Here is a 17,239-nt window from a genome sequence, read left to right on the forward strand (position 1 = left end):
TTGAGGCTTCTACCCTTCCTTTTGCTTTGCTTTGCTGCGCACGAATTTCAGCACGGCCAAGGCGAAAGCACGGGCTTGATCCGTTCTCTGCAGGAACCGCAAGCTTACGGAAGTATTTGCAGCTGTCAAATCGTACATTACCCCCCAAGTTTCCTGCTCGAGTCTGATCTCGTTTGGTGGCTTGTACTACTTTGGCATTTCTGAGTCGACCAACTTCCACCAAATTTTGTTCTTCTCCAAGGATGGATCAACTTCAGAGTCGGGTCGAGAAAGCAGACCTGCAGGATTTGATTGATATATGCGAGCAACTTTCTGAGGAATGTAGGGGTATCTCTAATTGTCTCAATACCAGCCCAGTTACTTTGGCTTCGCTCGCCAAGGAGTGTCGCGCGATCACAAATGCGCTTGACAGGTTACACGAACTCAGCCGGTCGATTGAAGGTGGCACAGAAAATGTTCGGGCATCAAACAACGAATTCGTCTATTCCGTTTCGAAGGATGTGCATGAGCTGAGGGCAGCATTGAAACGCATAAAGGGTCCAGATAGGGACAGCGGCATTCACCTCAGCGAACCACAGCTTATCATCGTCTGGAACGAAGCAGCATTGAAAGAGTACCTTGCGCGGCTGCGCACTCACCAAGCGTCTCTCCATACTCTCCTTAATGCTGCGACGCGGCAAGTAACCTTCTTTTCTAAGTGCGCTGGTTCAAGGCTAACTCTTAGTAGTGCCGGTTATAACTTTGGGGAAAATGACAACAGGAGGCGCGTGATTGAGCCAGATATTGGAGTAGATGAGGCACTACGGAGCCTTGCTCGAAAGTTCACAGCGCCAAACCAACAATCTGTCGTGTTACCTAGAGTCAGTGACTCTGCCGAGATTCAGATCCTACTTGATACACTTGTACCACCACCAGGAGTCAATTACGTGCGAACCAAAGATGCCGCAAATGAGCTGCACAACGCCATTGAACGGAGCGATGAGACAGCTGTCTTTCATATCCTTCTCGAACGCGCAGACCCCAACATAATGTTGGCTGGTTCAATGCTCTCCCCACTGCATCGCGCTTTCGACAAAGGCCATATGCTGATCGCTGCTTTTCTCATCGTCGCTGGTGCAGATGTTGACGAGCCAACTACTGATGGTCATACAGCATTGATGAGGGGGATCAGATGCGGGTTTTCGGAACAATTTGCGACTCTTGTGATTCACATGAAAGCCCGCGTCAATGCGATCGATAACGATGGGTGCTCGGCTCTACACCTCTCGGCCGCTTCAGATGTCATCGACGATGAAACGCTCCCAGTTCTCATCGATGCAGGCGCCGATATCAACCTGGTCGATTATAATGGCCAGACACCACTTCTCGTGGCGATTCAGCATAGCCGCTGGTCTGCGGCGACAAAGCTCGTACAAGCTGGTGCAGATCTAGAGGTGCGATTACCAGATGGAAAGACAGCCCTCCACATGGCTGTCGCAATGCGCAACCAAGAGTTCTCCCAAGTGTTGATATCTCGAGGAGCAAACGTTGATCGCGTACTCCGCGAGCATACTCCCCTCACAATGGCCATCAACTCTCGCTGCACAGCTATCACTGCTGTTCTTCTAGATAGCGGTGCAGACCCTAATCTGCCCAGCCGCAACGGAAACACACCTTTACTGGCAGCAGCATCCACAGGACATGACGAAACCGTGCGATATCTCATCGCCCATGGAGCCGATCCAGCAGCCACTCAAGGACACTCTGGATACTCAGCGATGCATATGGCGGCCCACAAGGACAAACCTCACATTCTGCAGCTGTTGTCTGATGCAGGCGCACCTGTTGATATCTTGGATAAGACAGGCGAAACTCCTCTCCTCGTGGCAGCCAAGCTTGGCAATGCGCAAAGCATCTTTCGCTTGATCAGACTCGGTGCTGATGTCGAGCGAGTAGGACCGGACGGGATGAGCATTCTTTCTCACGCAGTCAAGATGGGCGATGTTGACCTTGTCACGGCACTCCTAGAGCTGGGGGCGGGTATGCAGGTGTCATCCATGTTCCCTTCGAAGGGCAGTAAGGAATATCTGGTACCTGAGCCACAGACAACACCGATTCACGTTGCCGCTCAGCACGCACGAGACGAGATCTTACTGCGGCTTGTATCCTATGGTGCCTCTCTCGAGAGCACCATCTTCCCTGGTCGGACACCTCTCTCCGTTGCTGCATCTCATGGGCACATCTCGACAGTCCGGTTACTTCTTCGACTCGGTGCAAATACGCACGCTCTAACAACACATGGTGATACAATTCTTTTCCAGGCATCGGCAAACCAAGCAACACTCAAGCTCTTGCTACAGCAGGGAATTGACGTGAATCATCAGAACGATCGGGGCGCTACAGCCCTTCACTACGCGGCTCTTCGCGGGCACATCGGGGGTGTGAGGATGTTGCTTGAGAAGGGTGCTCGACAGTACCACGCAAACGCGGTGTGGGATGCCTGGGAGGACAGAGACGGAACTGGAGGTTATCGACAGGGCACACCAGCTGGCATGGCTATGCAAAGAGGTCTGGATAAGGTCGCGGAGTTAATCGAGGGATGGAAGTATAACTGACTTTGGTGTAATACTTGGCGATAAGGTTATGATTTAATGGATGGAGTAATGGCTGGACGGCGGAACTGTATATCCTCTGTATGTAATATGGGTTCGGGTTTGGGCTTGATGAGATACCACAAAAGAATTGTTATAATTTGGCGAGATATTATTCATGTTTGGTGTTTGCTCGTATCATGCATTATAACTGCTTGCATGAACAGTGAATTAAAGTCATGGACGGAGTGCAAGTTATGTATCGCTGAATGCTATGTGCACGTTGGTATAAATCCATGCATATTCCTCTATATCCGGATCCACGTGCTGTGCAATAGCTAAGCTTTTCAGCCCTAGCAATGTCCCATGTCCAATACCAAAAGCGAGAGGCAGCCGAGTCACAGTTACGGATACGAAAAGCCATGAAATGCGAAATTACTTACTGATTAAGCGGCACGGGAGGAATAACGGCCGCGGCGTTGGAACAAGATTCGAGAAGTGACGTGATGGTAAGATTAATTAATGTATCGCCATTAGCAGTGAGGAGGACCTCCCAGCCTAACCACTAACAACCATACATACGAATACGGGACGTCATGACGGCGTTCAAGTGTTGACGTAATAGGCTCGAGTGATGATGGGCGAGGCAGTGCTCAACGAAAGAGTCCATGATGGGCGCGTCTCAATTCTACTACTGGCAAGGTTTTGATGAATTGTGATGTCTCTAGGTCTCGTGATCTGTAGCCAAGAAAGCAATACAAGCTCAACATTTGGCTAAAATAAACTCTCCTTCATCATATTCTTGACTCTTCTCAACGCTTCTCTTCTATCTGATCTGCCCATTACCCCTTTCGGCTTTGAAACCAAGTCCCACTTCTACAAGACGGGTAAATTAGATTCACCATTTCAAGATCTCGCCAAGCTTGGAGCCCTTATTTATATCGAATACTTAACTTTTGTCGCCTCCGTCATCGATAAATAAATAGTAAACCCCAATCGAACCGTCAATCTGCAGTGTATCACACAGTCCAGGCCGGCCCCGCGTGCTCCATCTGGCTCGTCCTGAACTTTTAGCTGTCCTCCCCCTGCTTCTACAACCCCGCAATCCGCAATCGGCCCCTCGTCAACTGCTACGCTACTGCTACTGTACACGAGACCGCCTTCGAAATCTCCTGTCCCGTCGCAAACCCTCCCTTTTCACTCCCCGACTTTTCTATACACGGCGCAAATATACAATCATGTCCTCTTCTACAGCCCCAGCCGCGCAGGCCAACAGCAGCAGCTGGACCGCCTTCCTCAAGGTAGATATAGATATCTAACTCCATGCTTTTGCATGCTTGGAGCGATTCGTATATGGGTGATGGCAGTAGCTGACCTCGTCTTTGCGACGTGCTCTAATAGTCCATCGCATCCTTCAATGGCGATCTATCTTCTCTCACCGCGCCTCCCTTCATCCTGTCCTCTCAGTCCCTCACCGAATTCTCTGCGTACTGGGCCACGCACCCTCCCGTCCTGACCGCCCCAGCTGCCGAGTCTGATCCCGCCAAGCGTACTATGCTCGTCCTCAAGTGGTTCCTCTCGACTCTGAAGCACCAGTACGCCAGCCGAAGTGAGCAGTTTGGAAACGAAAAGAAGCCTCTGAACCCTTTCTTGGGTGAGCTTTTCCTCGGTACCTGGTCCGACGAAGCTGGCGAGACCACCCTTGTCTCGGAGCAGGTCAGCCACCATCCTCCTGCTACCGCCTATTGCATTCGCAACGACAAGACTGGTATCGAGCTTGAGGGTTACAATGCTCAGAAGGCCACTTTCAAGAGCACCATCATTGTCAAGCAGATCGGCCACGCTGTCCTACGAGTTCCTCTTCCATCTGGAGAGATCGAATCCTACCTCATTACCCTCCCTGGTCTTCATATCGAGGGTCTGATTTTTGGTGCTCCTTTTGTCGAGCTTGATGGCTCAAGTCACATCACTAGTTCCAGTGGCTTCACTGCCAAGATTGACTATAGCGGCAAGGGATGGCTCTCAGGAAAGAAGAACACCATCGTCGCCAGCGTTTATCCTACGGGCAAGGAGAAGGATGTTCTTTACAATGTCACTGGCCAGTGGAACAAGGCCCTCGAGATCTACTCGGGACCTGCCAAGTCTAACTCCAAGTCTACTCTTGTGAGCACCTACGACGCCGTCAACACCGCTCAAACTGAGCTCAAAGTTGCCCCCATCGATCAACAGCACCCTCTCGAATCCCGACGCGCCTGGTCTCGCGTTGCTGATGCCATCCAGAAGGGTGACATGGACACCACAGGTGCTGAAAAGGGCAAAATTGAGAATGCCCAGCGCAACATGCGCACCAAGGAGAAGTCAGAGGGCCGAACCTGGGATCGCCAGTACTTCACAGCTGTTGAGGGTCAAGACTCTGTCCTCGAACAGCTCGGCAAGGTCGTTGGTGTACCTACTGATGGAGAGGCTGACAAGACTGGTGGTCTCTGGCGATTCGACAAGACCAAGGCCGATGCTCGCGCTGCTCAGCAGCTCTCAGAGGACGCTGTAGCCCAGATGGAGAAGGAGCTTCTCGGTCGATAGGCACGCCAAACAGGATATGAAAACAATAGGAGAAATAGGAACAGGAAATGGTGATTGTGAGCTGCATAATACACAATCACCGAGATCATGCAGATAAAGGTGCAAAGTTAAACCAAAAGAGGCGGGCATGGACATGGGTTAGAATACACAGCGCTCGGCAAATGTTCTCTGATACAAGAGGCATTCCGCGACGAACCACCGGAAATTCAAACGGTTGGTTTGTATAATAATTAACAGGCTATATATGTTCTACGACTAATGACATGATTTTCATGTTTTCTAAATTCGCATCCATCCACCTCCAGAAGGTTCCATTGATGCAAGGTCCGATATCAGTTTAGCGAGCTAAGGTGGTTTTTAGTTTAAAATCACATATACACATTGCAGTAGAGGACACTCAGGCTGTTTGTGCGTCATCAATTTTTTTTCCTCATTAATTTTACTACTTTCATCACCTCGTAACGCCCCTGCAACTAAACACTGCTATGTTGTGTCGGAACCAAGGTGAGGGTATTTTCTAGATCCCTCTTTTTCTTTTCCAAACGATACTCATGAATTGTGTCGCAGTTGGGATATCATTAGAACCAGTTATTGTCTTTTATCGACATTTATAGCTGGTTGGCAGTGTTGAAGTCCTGGAGAGCCTCGGCAACACGCTTGGACATGGTCTTCTCACCCTCACGGACCCAGACACGGGGCTAGACATAACGTTAGTACATTGTAATACATATACAGTAATGGAATGAGAACTTACGTCGAAGTACTTCTTGTTGGGCTTGTCCTCGCCATCGGGGTTGCCGACGGTGGTGTTGACGTACTCGCGCTTGTTGATCATGTAGTCTCGGATACCGGAGCAGTAAGCGAACTGCATGTCAGTGTCGACGTTAACCTTGACAACACCGAAGCCAATGGCGTCGAGGTACTCCTTCTTGGAGGAGCCGGAGCCACCGTGGAAGACGAAGAAGACGGGCTTGTCGTTGTCGGACTTGAGGGCCTCCTTGACGTGAGCCTGGTGCTTGCCGAGAAGCTCGGGGTGGAGCTTGACGTTGCCGGGCTTGTAAACACCGTGGACGTTACCGAAGCCAGCGGCGATAGAGAAGTAGGGGGAGATGGGGGAGAGAGTGTTGTAGATGTTGAGGATATCCTCAGGCTGGGTGTAGAGAGAGTTGTTGTCAACATCCTCGTTGTTGACACCATCCTCCTCACCACCGGTGATACCAATCTCCATCTCGAGCCACTGCTTCATGGGGGCAGCGCGCTTGAGGTACTTGGCGGTGGTCTCAATGTTCCACTCGACAGGCTCCTCAGAGAGATCGATCATGTGAGAGGAGAAGAGGGGCTCGCCCTTCTCCTTGAAGTAAGCCTCGTCGGCATCGAGCATGCCATCGAGCCAAGGGAGGAGCTTCTTGGCGCAGTGGTCGGTGTGAAGGACGACGGGGATGCCGTAGGTGGGAGCGAGCGAGCGGACGTAGTGGGCAGCGGCGATGGAGCCAGCAATGGAAGCGGCCTGGTCGGTGTTGCTCACGCCCTAAAGAGTGCGTCAGTGGGTTGAAGTGATTGAGAAATTTGTTGAGGAACATACCTTGCCAGCGAAGTAGGCGGCACCACCCTGAGAGAACTGGAGGATGACAGGAGCCTTGTTGTCGCGGGCGGCCTCGAGGGCAGCAACGACGGTGGAGGAAGAGGTGACGTTCTGTGATATTTGTGTTAGTTGCGACGATTTGCGTTGTTTTTGAATGGTTGAGACATACAATGGCGGGAATGGCGAACTTGTGCTCGCGAGCGTACTCGAAGAGACGGAGGACATCGTCACCGACGATGACACCAGTCTTGCGGCTAAGGACTTCTTGGACACCCATTGTTGCTGTTTGTGAAGCTTAGGTTGGATAGAAAATGTAGGTTGAGATGAAAGATGTAGAAGGAAAAAGTCTATTGAGCAAGAAAGATTGTCAGTTATGAATGAAGAGGAGCAGAGCAATGACGAAGGAGGGGGGTATAGCGGGGTTTTCAATCCAACTCTGTTTGGTCCTTATCGATAAATATAGCAAAACAGAGCTGCGTAATTAGAGAACACGGCAAGGGGTAGAGTGGCAGTTACGGCGTTTTGGAGGGGCAGGAGGGGCAATTCTGACGCTCTTGCCGAGAGCTGCTCTGTGCGGGCCAGAATGAGTTCATCAGATTGAGGCCATGAGCTGTTTACAACATCCAACAGCTGTGTCGGTGAGGCATAAAGAGAGGCCATGATAAGACCGCGAATCTTTTTCTCATCTCGCCAGGAACACTCGCCTAATGCATCTTGCAGCATGCTGCTCCTCGATTGGCGAGAATGAAGATACGTCGCGAATCGTCTGATACTCACGGGCCGTAAATTGAGTTCCGTGAGGCTTCAGAGCTGTTGAGTGGGCTGAGACTGTTGAACGATTCACCGCGCCATCCAGTGAGACGATTGAGATAGTCGCCTCATCCGGAAACGCTCAATCTTGTTCACCGCACACCTCAACCCATTTCAGGCTCTCGAGTCTCAGGGCCTTACGGCTGCTCCGATGCCCGGTGGCTCTCCGGTGGCTCCGCGGCCGATATGTCTTCTCTGGCCTTCTCTCGGCCTCTGCGCTACTGTCTCTTCCTCTCACGACTCTTGACTCTATCATGTTGCCCACCTCGTCTCCGCTATAGGACAGCCCGGTTCACACATCCTCGTCAGACCAAGACTTTGTCCAGAAAATCGCTCCCCCAGCAAGCTCACTCGAGGTAGCTAGCGGGAGCTCTCTGACGTTGTTGAGCGTCTGCTCGGTGGTAAAGTGGGGGCGCCGACACAGCGGCGCCGTTGAAGAGCAAATACAGTGGATGGGATTGGGCTCGGTAGGTGACAGTGGAGAGTGATGCGACTTACACACTTTTGGCAGTTAAACAGGCGACCCAGCGATGATGTCGGTATTGACGATAGTGGGAAGAATTGTCAGGATTCAAAAATGAAAAACACCAACATGGGGGGAGGGGCAGCCGACTTATATGATGCCGTCCCTCCTAAGCCTCCTCTCCTCTGTGCCGAGAGCTATTCCTACCACAGCCGATGCTTCGGGGCGCTCGACGGGAACATGCGGGACGGCCTGGCCCTTGGAGACCATTGATCGGGCTCATCACTCTGACTTCTTAGCAAATACACTGACTCTGATTCTCGTGTGACCCCATCTTCCCCGCATACTTGAATATCGTGAGCATCACGGTTGGCTGGAAGGCCGCCATAGCCCATGGCTGTGGATATTCCGGGTTGACTTCCCCTGATGCTCTTGGACAAAATCTCCAAAGCCACGAAGCTGAGGCCAATCATATGAACCAATGCGCCGCCGCAGTTGCATTGCCGACGGCAACCATTTCTCGATCATTCTCGTACAATGCAAGGCTTGCGTAGTGTTGAAACGTGCTCCCCAGCAATATCATTCATATCACACTCAATTTGAGTAATCTGAAGTTGGAAATCATGATCGCAGTTGAATTGGTGGAGCTTCGACATCATCTTGTGGGTGGGGTGCTCAACCAAACATGATCTCGGTGATCTAATACCGAACCGCAGTTCCATATTCATCATGACAATGACGAGGCAAACTCGGATCAGCAATTCGAATCGATGTTTCTCATGTCCAATTTCGACACTCCTTCCCGGCTGAAACCGAATATCCAATCCAGAAATGGCGAATGCAGATTTTGCAAATTCTGCTCGATCGACAGGACAATGCATGCCATGCCAGTTGGACATGGTCATAAACTTGTCGAATATTTACGTCACGCAGATTGCGTTTGAAGGAAGCTAGAAAGCCTGGCTACTCAATTACAACCCTGAGTAGTCTAATCCCTCGGCGGATCTGGTCAAGATCCCATCCACCCGAAGATACATTACATCGAGGCATTGGTTCATACAAAGAGAAGCTGTGGTTTCGAGGTCTTACCCCCACCAGTCCCTCCATCCGTCCTTCAACCCCGGCTAGGCTACGAGGTTCCAGAACTCCATGAAGCTCACCCCAATCTCCTGCTCCCCCACTTACAAGTGCTGGATTAGCTAACGAGTTGCTGTTTGTCGTCAGTCGGTCCAGCAAAATCGGTCTTGAACTTGCAGAAGCACGGAGTCCTTCAACAACAGCTGATTGGCTTCCGTAGCTCAGTTGGTTAGAGCGTCGTACTAATACTTCATACCGAGTAATTGGTAATGCGAAGGTCTCAGGTTCAAGCCCTGGCGGGAGCATTGTCTTCCAATGCCTATCAGCTGTTCTTTTTGGGGGATTTTTACTAATTCTTTTTAGAGTTGTGATTTTTGTTCTGGTGGTGGATGTCACATTCATGTACCTCAGTAGTAGATAGCCCTTGGTACATAGCGATATGAGCAAATGGGTAGCTATAAGTCAGAGACTCTTAGTCTTGATTGTCTAAAAGCAGAAGGTCTTGGTCCTTAGCAAGTCTAAGTTTTGAGCAAACTCAGCAGTTTAGATATCTTAATAATCTCTGCATAAATGGGAGTAAGTTAAGCTAACTACCCTGGAGCAAGATTGCCAACATTACTCTTAAATATATATAGTAATGAATTTCTTTATACAAGCCTCCAAAGTTGGTCTACACTATGTTGTCGCTTTCTACACCTATGTGATCTAGAGACGCATACTGGTGGCTATGTTAAACCGCAGTCTTGTAGAATACTCTTTAGACACTGTAATACAAGTCTTTTGGTGGCAGAGACCAGGTGGGGAGCTACTTATCTATGAATTATCGATTAATCACAACTAGATCATAGAATACATATCACGAGACTTAGTATCGACCCCGATACTTTAACCTAATTATCTTTTCATACTTGATATGTAATATTATTTCATAGCCGGGCGATATGAAGATTGGATCTCGTTCACGTGCAACGATGTAGAAAAAAAGAGGGTCGCCGAGAAAGCTCATCATCGTCTTGAGCATCATCATAACGTTGTCAACTAATCGTACCAATGCCCTCTCGCGGGCTCTGCCGACCAGAACCAATGTGAAAAGCTCGGCGTCGTCTTTTAAACTATTCACAAAGCCACTTCTTCGCCGAAAATGGACGAGGAAACCCTCAAGGAAGCTCTCAAAAGCTTCCCGAACGCCGAAAAAACGGCACCACCCGCAGCAGCAACTTCAGGGCTCAACATCAACGCCCTGTTCGAGAATCCGCTCTTCGCTGGTGGAATCGGTCTTGCATCATTGGGAGCAGTCGCTGCCTTTGCACGAAAAGGCGCAATCTCTGCACTCGGAGCAGCTCGTCGTCGCTTGCTCGTCAATGTCGAGATCAGCAAGCAAGATCCCGCATACCCATGGATCTTAGCATGGTTGTCACAACCCCGTGAACACCCGGGCTTCATTGCTTCTCGCCTCACCCGAATACATAATCTCTCTGTTACGACGACGACTGCATCTCGAACGGCTGGAGTTAGTGGACCCCAGAATGCGCACTTCTTCCTACAACCGGGTTTCGGACGACATATCGTCAAGTTCGGCAATGCGTACATTGCTGTGAACAGAGAAAAGCATAATACGGCGAATATGAATACTGGCGAACCACACGAGATCGTTCAATTGACTACATTATGGGCGCATCGACATGTTTTCGAGGCAGTTTTCAGCGAGGCGCATCAGTTGGCAGCCAAGGCGAATGAGGGAAAGACTATTGTATACTCGGCTCGAGGAATGGACTGGGTGCCACTGGGTGATCCAAGAAAGAAGCGACCATTGGGCTCCGTCATCCTGGATGACGGCGTCAAAGAGAGTATCGTAGGTGACGTAAAAGACTTCTTGAACCGGCAACAGTGGTATGTGGATCGGGGTATTCCCTACCGAAGAGGCTATCTGCTGTATGGTCCTCCAGGCAGTGGAAAGACGTCCTTTATTCAGGCCCTTGCAGGAGAGCTGGACTTTAGCGTGGCCATGATCAACCTCAGCGAGATGGGCATGACGGATGACAAGCTAGCCTATCTCCTTACAAAACTTCCCAAGAGGAGCTTGCTTCTGCTAGAAGACGCAGATGCAGCATTCGTGAACCGGCGCCAGCGAGACTCTGATGGCTATAATGGTGCTACTGTTACCTTCTCCGGTCTCCTAAACGCTCTCGATGGTGTTGCTGCTGGCGAGGAGCGCATTGCGTTCCTGACAACCAACCACGTTGACCGCCTCGATGCCGCGCTCATCCGACCTGGTCGTGTAGATTTGATGCTTCGCATCGGTGAGGCCACACACTACCAGGCTGCTCAGATGTGGGATCGATTCTACGGTGACGTTGATAAGGATCATTCCGGCCGAGAACGATTCCTCAGCAGGCTCCAAGAGCTGGGTCTATTCGGCGTTGGACCTGATGGCAAACCATCGAATCGTCACACAAGCACAGCAGCGATTCAGGGGCTGTTCCTGTTCCATAAGGACAATATGGAAGGAGCTATTAATGACGCTGATGGTCTCATCCCCCGAAAGTTTGAGGCTTCGGATGAGGTCCCAGAGGGAGCAATCAAGACACCTGCGTGATCGCATGTGCACTTGAAATTTGTATGGATATGTAACATATGACTGGCTGTTTTGATACCCTGGATGGAGCTCAGACGAAAACTTGTGTAAAGATATGTGTATGTGTAGTGAATACGAGGCTTAGGAAATGAGTTCACTGCTGAATGGATGACAAGATAATTTATTTGTAAAACCTAATGACTCCTGGAAAGATGTGTCGACCAATTACAGAACAATTTCAATTTCCCTTGTGTTTATGTCCAGCTCGTGACTCTATCGTCGTTTGGAGTTTTTTTGGTAAATAAGTGTTGGGGCCACTGTTGCCTAGTATTTTATCTGAGCTCACCCACGGATATAGATAGACTCAGTCATCGTCTTCAACCTCACAAGCTACAAGAGAAAATTCCGACCAGCCATTTTAACGCACGTCTTAAATTATCCCGAAACAACATTCCAGAAAAGCTCTCATCCAATGTCGTCCAACAGAGGTCAGCGAACGCTTGATTCGTGGATAAAATCCAGACCATCAAGACCAGTTGCTTCAACATCTCAAGCATCTTCATCAAGAGGGGCTTCATCAAACCAGCACCCATATCCACCCAGAAGTAGACGCGACGATCCATACAGACGCGGCGTTGCGCTCGCAGCTATAGCAAAGGAAACGCTGACAGTCCTCCCTGGTATCCTTTCTCAGTTGCCAAATCTCGACGCCAACAGATCAGAGAAGCTTGAGATCCACCAACTACCTCCGCTTACAGCTGCCGAATGTCCCAGACGGACACCATCAGGGAAAGCATCTATTAGGATTTCCAACGATGACAGTTTCAACGCGGCTATACACCTTGCGGACCTCAAAGGACCCGCATCAGGTCGCGTTGCGGTGCTGAATATGGCAAGCCATGTCAGCCCTGGTGGAGGATGGTTGAAAGGAGCGCGTGCTCAAGAGGAAGCGTTATGCTATCGAAGCTCGCTGTCTCTTTCGCTACATCGAAGATATTACCCATGGAGGCAACGCATGGGTATCTACACCCCTGATGTTGTCATTATCCGCTCCGATCAGGAAACTGGACACCAGCTTCTCATGCCTACTATCCAAGCCCGGAATTTGCCCGTCGTCAGCGTTCTCAGCATTGCAGCCCTACGCACACCACCCGTCAGGAAAATTATGTTAAACACACCCAAAGGCCCTGTGGCCAGTGAAACATATGCAAACTCTGCTGATCGCGACCTCACCAAGCTCAAGATGAGATTATGCCTTCGAATGGCAGCACGACGAAACCACGGCTTGCTTGTGCTTGGTGCCTTAGGATGCGGCGCGTTTAGGAACCCGCCGAAGGAGGTCGCTCGTTGTTGGCTAGAGGTGCTTAAGGAGCCCGAATTTCAAGGCGGCTGGTGGGAAGAGGTTTGGTTTGCTGTGTATGATCGGAGAGGTGAGGGTAATTTGGAGATTTTCGAGGAGATACTTGGTGGTGTTGAGGTCTGAGATGAGGATATAGACAAGATCTGAGAAGCATGAGCATGTTTGCAGAAGCACTGAGCATCAGTTTAGGCGTAAGCCAAATGTACTCGTTTTTTTCTTTTCTTCTCATCTGATGTTATTTTATGCACACCAAGTGAATTCCTTTTTCATCCCCAGCCCCCAAGGAAAGCAATCGTCAAAAGGGTCTGGCTGTAATCGCAAGACAAGCTTATATTGACAAGAACAGAATCGTACCTCCTCCAATCTCCCAATCTCAGAGTCTCAAATATAACCAAACCACTATTTCTAATGTTCTATGTTTGTTGATCTTCGTTGTTTTCCAGTAACTACGGAATCGGCCCGCCATTTAGATCCGGCGATGTGGAGCCAACGGCGCCGATGGCCCGGACAATCGGCGGTACTGTCGCGTCTGCGTGAAATAGTGTCTTGGAAAAGCTTGACATTTTAATTAGACAAGCTGGAACAGAAAGAGAATTTGATTGGTTGTTGAAGGTCAACCAAATGAAAATCCCACGTTGGCGTTGTCTTTGGCTGAGAATCGTCATAACGGGTAATATTGCACAATTGATCAGGGTTGCTTTAGCTGAAGCATAAACAAACAGGATTTTGACTAGCGAATAACCTACAGCCTCTGTCTTATAAGTTAGGTAATTCTACACGGCTGAGATCTAAACTCCTGCTACTGTTCCCTCTCATTCTCGGGTTCACTCAAGGATGCTTCAATACTTCACGCTAGCAATCTCTAAATCTCCACTGATGTACCACTTTTATGGTTTGCAAACTCTTCCTGCGGGATATTTTGATGTCGTGATCAGCGGTGGTTATTGCGTTTCAGAGAACCCCAGGTTTGCAACGCCACAAATGCATTCGAGAACGATAGATCCGAAAGCAATGAAGCCACATACAGACTCGAGTGGGGGTCTTTACAAGGGACCAGAGAGCAGCAGATCCTCAACATTGAAAAGAGACATATGAGAATTACAGAACAAGATGCATAACTATGCAGTCACACGTCTCTATCTTGTGAGACTAGGGTTCTTTGAGTCCTAGGTCCAGAATATACCCATCCTTTCAGGGCACCACAGGCTTCTTACTCGCTGTCATCCCAACCTCCATGACCAGCAGATAAGACCCAACGAGGATAGCTTCTCGAGAACCCATGAAGAGCGGGTCGATCCCTACTCCTGGATGCAGAACCCTACGCTCGCCTGCGTTAGACCGGCGGGCCCTTCGATGATGGCATAATCGCCATCCTGTCGCCTCTTAAACTAGCGTCTACTCTATCTCGACTTTTCTTGCAAGCCTTTTACAGAAGTTTTATATACATCTCCGTGGGCCCGAGACACTTTTCCTCTTCCCTTTCCAGCGGCTGTGTCTATATTTCAACAGCTTATCTTTCTTGGCGATCACCTCTGATTCGCACCCCTCTTTGTCTGCAGAGGTTGTCATTGCCAGTATGGCGTTCAACCACAATAAGGATGAAGATGTCGTCGCTGGCGATGGTCCGTCTGAGCATAACTATGACTCTGGACGCTTGAATGATACAGAAGAGGCCGAGTCTATAGACCCGGATTCTGGTGTTAAGCGTGGTCTGAAGAATAGACATTTGTCTATGATGGCTTTGGCTGGTATTATCGGACCTGGACTTCTTGTTGGTGCAGGTGGTGCATTGAATGTCGGAGGACCAGCTGCATTGCTCATTGGATTTGGTGTTGTTGGTATGATGTTCATTGTTTTGAGATCTTTGAAGAGCATATGGGACCAGGAGGTTCTATTCAGTCTTCAGATCCTTACAAAATTCAATGCTAACTCTTGGCAGGTATCATCGCCTTCTGTATTATGCAGTCCCTTGGCGAGGTGACAACACTATACCCTGGCGGAGGCTCTTTCATCTCTCTAGCCGAGCGCATGGTAGACAAGTCTTTTTCCGTTGCTGTAGGCTGGAATTACTTTGTTATCTGGGCCGCTGTCCTCGCCAACGAGTATAATGTCATCTGCAGTATTCTCACATATTGGGGACCAGTCGTTCCCCTATGGGGTTACTTCCTCATCTTCTGGACAGTCTTCATGGGATTCCAACTTCTTGGTGTTGAAGCTTTTGGCGAAGCCGAGTTCTGGCTTGCGCTTATGAAACTCCTCGGATTAACAGCGTACTTCATCTTCGCCATCATCTACGCCGCTGGTGGTTTGGTCGGTCAGGATGGATCTGTTGGCTTCAAATACTGGAGTGACCCGGGAGCTTTCAACGGAAATGGCTTCCGTGGTGTTGCTTCTGTCTTTGTGTTTTGCTCGACATTCTACTCTGGTGTTGAGTCTATCGCTGTGGCTGCTACTGAAACGAGAAATCCTGGTGTTGCGGTTCCTCAGGCTATTCGACAAGTCTTCTGGCGTATCATCTTCGTCTACATGGGATCAGCTTTCTTCTTTGGAATCACCTGCCCTGCTAATGCGGAGGGACTGGTGAACGGAGGTTCCAAGGCCCTGCAGAGTCCCATGACTATTGCGATTCAGAATGCTGGCTGGCAAGGAGGTATGTGCTTGAACTTCTCTCCCCTGCAAGATACTAACAAAGTTTCAGGCGTCCACCTTATCAACGCCTTCATTCTCCTAACTTGCTTGTCCGCTATCAACTCATCCATATACTTTGGCTCTCGAACTGTTTTCTATATGGCGCAGTCTGGCAAGGCTCCTAAGATATTCGGCTGGACCAACAGCCGAGGTGTTCCAGTCTGGGCAATTTTCATCACCAATGCTGTCGGTTCCATTTCCATGATGAATGTCTCTACCGGTGCATCCAAGGCTTATAGCTATATCGTCAACCTGTCCGGTGTCAGTGCTTTCCTTGTCTGGGGCAGCATCTGCTTTATCCATATCCGCTTCCGTCGAGCTTGGGTTACTCAGGGTCGCAGTCTCGATGAGCTTCCGTACAAGGCACTCGGCTTCCCATATCTCGCCTGGTTTGGTCTTGGGGCTTGTATTTTCTTGGCTCTGGTTCAAGGGTGGACGACGTTGTCGCCATTCAATGCTGGAAATTTTGTGGATGCTTACATCCTGGTGCCACTGTTTGGTATCATCTATGTATTCTGCAAGCTGTTATGGCGCGGAAAGGATCCTCTCAAGCGTAGTTGGAGCATCGATCTCGACAGTGGCAGAAGAAAGGATCTGGATTACAAGAGTGGCCCAACAGAAAGGGATGTCCCTGGCCAAACACCTTGGTGGAAGAAGGTGTGGGCTTGGTTCTGATTTTGAATCAGTAAAATTATGGAACTTTCGGGTTACGATGTTGGGCTTTTCATGATACCTATTTAGCTTACGATTGCAAACAAATACAACTAATTTCTTTGCCTCCATCTGTTTTTCATTTACATAGGTTTACGAAATTACACTTGCAGACTGAGAAAACGAGGCATCGTTGCGAAAATATAGTAAGCACATAGTATCATTCATCATCAAGTAACAATGCAAAGTCTTAGAGAGGGAAAGCTGTATATATATATGTATTGAATCTCTATTACTCCATTTTATGTCTAGCCTTTGCCGCATTGAATACGGTCAGAAACGATATCTCTGGCCCGGTTTAAGTAGTTCCCTCATTCTTATGTGTACGATCGTTTAGGGGAACAATAGAGACATGCTCTCTAGGCTCCAGACTAAAGCCTACAGCCATCTCCTTCCAGCCCGCCATTGCGAGCGCAACGAGCTCACCACCAGGGTGCTCTGGGGTTCGCCGGAACCTTGCCTTAGCAATAGCAGCAGTATAAGGATGTCTTCCCGTGCGATCAAGGGGCATTACCTTGACCATGTTTTGCGGACAGAAGCTGAGTGGAACTTTGGCCATGACCATCTCGACACGGTATTCGGGATCAATAGGCCATGTAATATTCCTGTCGGCGATGACGTTCATCACAGACCTGACAAGATCATGAGTGATGTAGACGGGGTGCGAGTCTGGGAGATCAGGACCAAAGGCCACAGGCTTGTCTCCGAATAGTGAGCGGAACTTTTGGCAGAGAGAAACCTTGAGCATGTTGGATTTTGGGCTCGAAAGCTTGTAACTGCAAGACATTATAATCATCTGTGAGTCGATGATTAACAGAATTTG

General features: G+C 49.4%; 8 protein-coding genes and 1 non-coding gene across 9 annotated transcripts; 7 read left to right on the forward strand and 2 right to left on the reverse strand.

Annotated features, from left to right (window-relative positions):
- The first annotated feature begins 39 nt into the window (after nt 1-39).
- Nucleotides 40-2,807, forward strand: FOBCDRAFT_293509 (ankyrin repeat-containing domain protein). Its single transcript, XM_031184554.3, has one exon. The coding sequence runs from the start codon at nt 243-245 to the stop codon at nt 2,592-2,594; it is 2,352 nt and encodes a 783-aa protein (XP_031040196.2). The 5' UTR covers nt 40-242; the 3' UTR covers nt 2,595-2,807.
- A 568-nt stretch (nt 2,808-3,375) lies between these two features.
- On the forward strand, nt 3,376-5,409 carry FOBCDRAFT_36888 (uncharacterized protein). Its single transcript, XM_031184557.3, has 2 exons — nt 3,376-3,871; nt 3,972-5,409. The coding sequence occupies exons 1-2, from the start codon at nt 3,809-3,811 to the stop codon at nt 5,148-5,150; spliced, it is 1,242 nt and encodes a 413-aa protein (XP_031040199.1). The 5' UTR covers nt 3,376-3,808; the 3' UTR covers nt 5,151-5,409.
- A 299-nt stretch (nt 5,410-5,708) lies between these two features.
- FOBCDRAFT_36895 (uncharacterized protein) lies at nt 5,709-7,094 on the reverse strand. Its single transcript, XM_031184560.3, has 4 exons — nt 6,902-7,094; nt 6,733-6,843; nt 5,905-6,678; nt 5,709-5,848 (listed from the first exon to the last, which is right to left on the reverse strand). Exons 1-4 carry the CDS (start codon nt 7,007-7,009, stop codon nt 5,759-5,761), a joined length of 1,083 nt encoding a protein of 360 aa, XP_031040202.1. The 5' UTR covers nt 7,010-7,094; the 3' UTR covers nt 5,709-5,758.
- Nucleotides 7,095-7,728: 634 nt separating this feature from the next.
- On the forward strand, nt 7,729-8,278 carry FOBCDRAFT_201885 (uncharacterized protein; the record flags this gene model as incomplete). Its single annotated transcript, XM_059609013.1, has 3 exons — nt 7,729-7,898; nt 7,931-8,009; nt 8,054-8,278. The coding sequence occupies 3 exons, from the start codon at nt 7,729-7,731 to the stop codon at nt 8,276-8,278; spliced, it is 474 nt and encodes a 157-aa protein (XP_059467232.1).
- A 1,014-nt stretch (nt 8,279-9,292) lies between these two features.
- On the forward strand, nt 9,293-9,387 carry FOBCDRAFT_t121. The gene has a single exon. It is a non-coding gene; the product is annotated as a tRNA-Ile (tRNA).
- A 723-nt stretch (nt 9,388-10,110) lies between these two features.
- Nucleotides 10,111-11,830, forward strand: FOBCDRAFT_223958 (BCS1 N terminal-domain-containing protein). Its single transcript, XM_031184562.3, has one exon. It carries the CDS (start codon nt 10,224-10,226, stop codon nt 11,676-11,678), a length of 1,455 nt encoding a protein of 484 aa, XP_031040204.2. The 5' UTR covers nt 10,111-10,223; the 3' UTR covers nt 11,679-11,830.
- Nucleotides 11,831-11,970: 140 nt separating this feature from the next.
- Nucleotides 11,971-13,523, forward strand: FOBCDRAFT_223959 (uncharacterized protein). The gene has a single exon (XM_031184563.3). The coding sequence runs from the start codon at nt 12,130-12,132 to the stop codon at nt 13,138-13,140; it is 1,011 nt and encodes a 336-aa protein (XP_031040205.2). The 5' UTR covers nt 11,971-12,129; the 3' UTR covers nt 13,141-13,523.
- A 1,070-nt stretch (nt 13,524-14,593) lies between these two features.
- On the forward strand, nt 14,594-16,380 carry FOBCDRAFT_293517 (amino acid permease/ SLC12A domain-containing protein; the record flags this gene model as incomplete). The annotated part of the gene is made up of 3 exons (XM_031184564.2): nt 14,594-14,855; nt 14,957-15,667; nt 15,716-16,380. 3 exons carry the CDS (start codon nt 14,594-14,596, stop codon nt 16,378-16,380), a joined length of 1,638 nt encoding a protein of 545 aa, XP_031040206.1.
- A 334-nt stretch (nt 16,381-16,714) lies between these two features.
- FOBCDRAFT_274355 (uncharacterized protein) lies at nt 16,715-17,164 on the reverse strand (the record flags this gene model as incomplete). The annotated part of the gene is made up of 1 exon (XM_031184567.2): nt 16,715-17,164. The coding sequence occupies one exon, from the start codon at nt 17,162-17,164 to the stop codon at nt 16,715-16,717; it is 450 nt and encodes a 149-aa protein (XP_031040209.2).
- Between the last annotated feature and the right edge of the window lie 75 nt (nt 17,165-17,239).

This window comes from Fusarium oxysporum, chromosome V, assembly GCF_013085055.1.
Source record: "Fusarium oxysporum Fo47 chromosome V, complete sequence".
NCBI lineage: Eukaryota > Fungi > Ascomycota > Sordariomycetes > Hypocreales > Nectriaceae > Fusarium > Fusarium oxysporum.